The 2,562-nt window shown below is 38.8% G+C and overlaps 1 protein-coding gene across 1 annotated transcript in view; it reads left to right on the plus strand.

Annotated features, from left to right (window-relative positions):
* The first annotated feature begins 742 nt into the window (after positions 1 to 742).
* LOC102834083 (prolyl-tRNA synthetase associated domain-containing protein 1-like) overlaps positions 743 to 2,562 on the plus strand; it is a 3,578-nt gene continuing 1,758 nt past the window's right edge. Inside the window, exon 1 of the mRNA XM_006869908.1 lies at positions 743 to 758. Within this exon, the coding sequence (XP_006869970.1) occupies positions 743 to 758 (16 nt within the window). The remainder of the gene's footprint in view (positions 759 to 2,562) is intronic.

Raw genomic sequence — 2,562 nt, forward strand, 5'->3', positions numbered from 1 at the left:
AGGGCTGGAGGTTCAAACTCAACAGCCCCTCCTTGGAAACTTTATACAAGGTCACTATGGATCTGAATCTGAGCACATAACAGCAACAAAAACCAACCTTGCATGCTACATTTTCTTGGGGCAGGAGAGGTTTAGTAAGCATATTGATTTGTGAGAATGGCTGTAGCAAAGTACTATAAATTTGTAAATTTACAAGAACAGACATTTGTTATCTCACAATTCTGGAGGCTAATTGTGCAAATTCAGGGTGTCAGTCTAGCCATGTTCTCTCCAAAATGGCCCCAGTCATTCTTTGGTGTTCTTTGGTTTGTAGCTGTATCTTCACGTTGTACTTTCCCTATGTCTCTCTCTGTTTTTTCTCTTTTGTACAACCACTCAGATGGGATTAGGACCTAATTTATTCTTGTACAACTTATTTAACTGATAACATATCAAAGACCTCATTTTCCAACAATATCACATTCCTAGGTGCCAGGGCTTAGGACTTCTGCATATGTTTTTTGGAACATAATCTAAACTATAAAAGTATGTGTGCAGCTACAGTGGGGGTACATTCTTTTAGCTGGCAGAAGCTCTGTTGATTACATATTAATTTAATCCTTTTATATTTACACTTATAAAAAAGCAAATTCTTACTCTCAGCTAAAGGGGAATTAACAGGGCCAGTTTTACTCACCTGACTGAAACAAATAGAAAACCAGATAAAATCATGTTAACATACTTAATAGCAAAACAACAAAATATGAGGGGACTTCAAAGTGTTTGTGGAAAATTTTCATTATCTTTTCATGTTTCTATGAACTTTTTGATGTCTTTTTCATGAAGCAAAAACTGAGTACTGTGAGGAGAATAAAGACAAATCCACAATTAAAATAGGAAATTCCAAAACCCTTTACTTCACGATGAATAGAAAAAACAGACAGAAAATCAGAAATATATATATAGAAGACTTGAACAATATAACCAACCAACCTGACCCAACTGAGACTTACAGTATACTCCATCTAATAAATGCACATGTAACGTTTACCAAAATAGTGCATATTATGGGACATAAATTGGAGATCCAATCAAGATGGTAGATCGGGTAGACGTGCAGTGAGGAGCTCCATAACCAATAACACAGAATACCAGGCCAAGAAGGCTGAGGGAATGGTGCTAGAACTCTGAACCACATATAAAGGAATATTTAGAAGATTGGAAGGCTTACAGATAGAGGATTTTGTAGCAGAATCAAGAAATCCATTGCTTTCTAGTTCAAGATGTTCAGGTATTCCTGGAGCCACCATCTTGAGAGAGACCAAGTAGAGGAAGGATCAGAACAGCCACAAACGCCTGACAGAACCTCAGAGATACAGGTGTGGACATTCTTTTTTTGGTATCTGTTCATTGGTCTCTCACTGTCTGCGCACCTCCATTTTGGTGACCAGAGGGTATGCCTGAGTGAATGGACACCCCACACCTACCCCTGGAGGGTTCTACTGTGCATGTGCACAGAGCTCCTCAAAATTTAAAGTGATAGTTTCCACTTAAAACCAAACAGCCACTACTCGTCTGTCAGTTTTTTGTACTGTGGTGGCTTGTGCTGTGCTATGATTCTGAAAGCTATGCCACCGGTATTTTAAATACCAGCAGGGTCACCCATGGTGGACAGGTTTCAGATGATCTTCCAGACAAAGACAGACTAGGAAGAAAGAGTGACGAACTACTTCCGAATATTTAGTCACAGAAAACCTTAGGAATAGCAGAGAAACACTGTCAGACACAGTACTGGAAAATGAACCCCACAGGTTGGAAGGCACTCAAAATGCAACTGGGGAAGAGCTGCCTCCTCAGAGTAGAGTTGACCGTGCGTGATAAGGTGAATGGAGTTAAGCCCATGGGAGAAGAGACCGCAGGACCTTCATTTGCTGACGGGGACAACTCAAAATGAAGAGAAACAGCTGTAAACATCCATCGAAAATCAGAAAATGGAATGTTCGTAGTATGAATCTGGAAAAATTGGAAGTTGTCAAAAATAAAATGGAACGCATAAACATCGATATCTTAGGCAATAGTGAGCTAAAATGGATTGGTATTGGTCATTTTGAATCTGACAACCACATGGTTTACTATGCCAGGAATGACAAATTGAAGAGGGATGGTGTTGCATTCATCGTCAAAAAGAACATATCCAGATCAGTCATGAGGTACAATGCTGTCTGTGATAGGATAATATCCATGCACCTATAGGGAAGCCCAGTTAATACCACTATTATTCAAATGTATGCACCAACCACTAAAGCCAGTCAGGATGAAATGGAAGAATTCTACCAATTTCTTCAATCTGAAATTGATCAAACTATGCAATCAAGATGTATTAAGCATTACTGGTGATTAGAATGCAAAGGTTGGGAGCAAAGAGGAAGGATCAGTAGTTGGAAAATATTGTCTTGGTGATAGAAATGATGCTGGAAAATGCATAATAGAATTATGCAAAACCAATGATTTGTTCATTTCAAATACCTTCTTTAAGACAGCATAAGAAATGACTATACACATGGACCTCACCAGATGGAATAC

This window comes from Chrysochloris asiatica, unplaced genomic scaffold (genome assembly GCF_000296735.1).
Source record: "Chrysochloris asiatica unplaced genomic scaffold, ChrAsi1.0 scaffold00137, whole genome shotgun sequence".
Classification (NCBI taxonomy): domain Eukaryota; kingdom Metazoa; phylum Chordata; class Mammalia; order Afrosoricida; family Chrysochloridae; genus Chrysochloris; species Chrysochloris asiatica.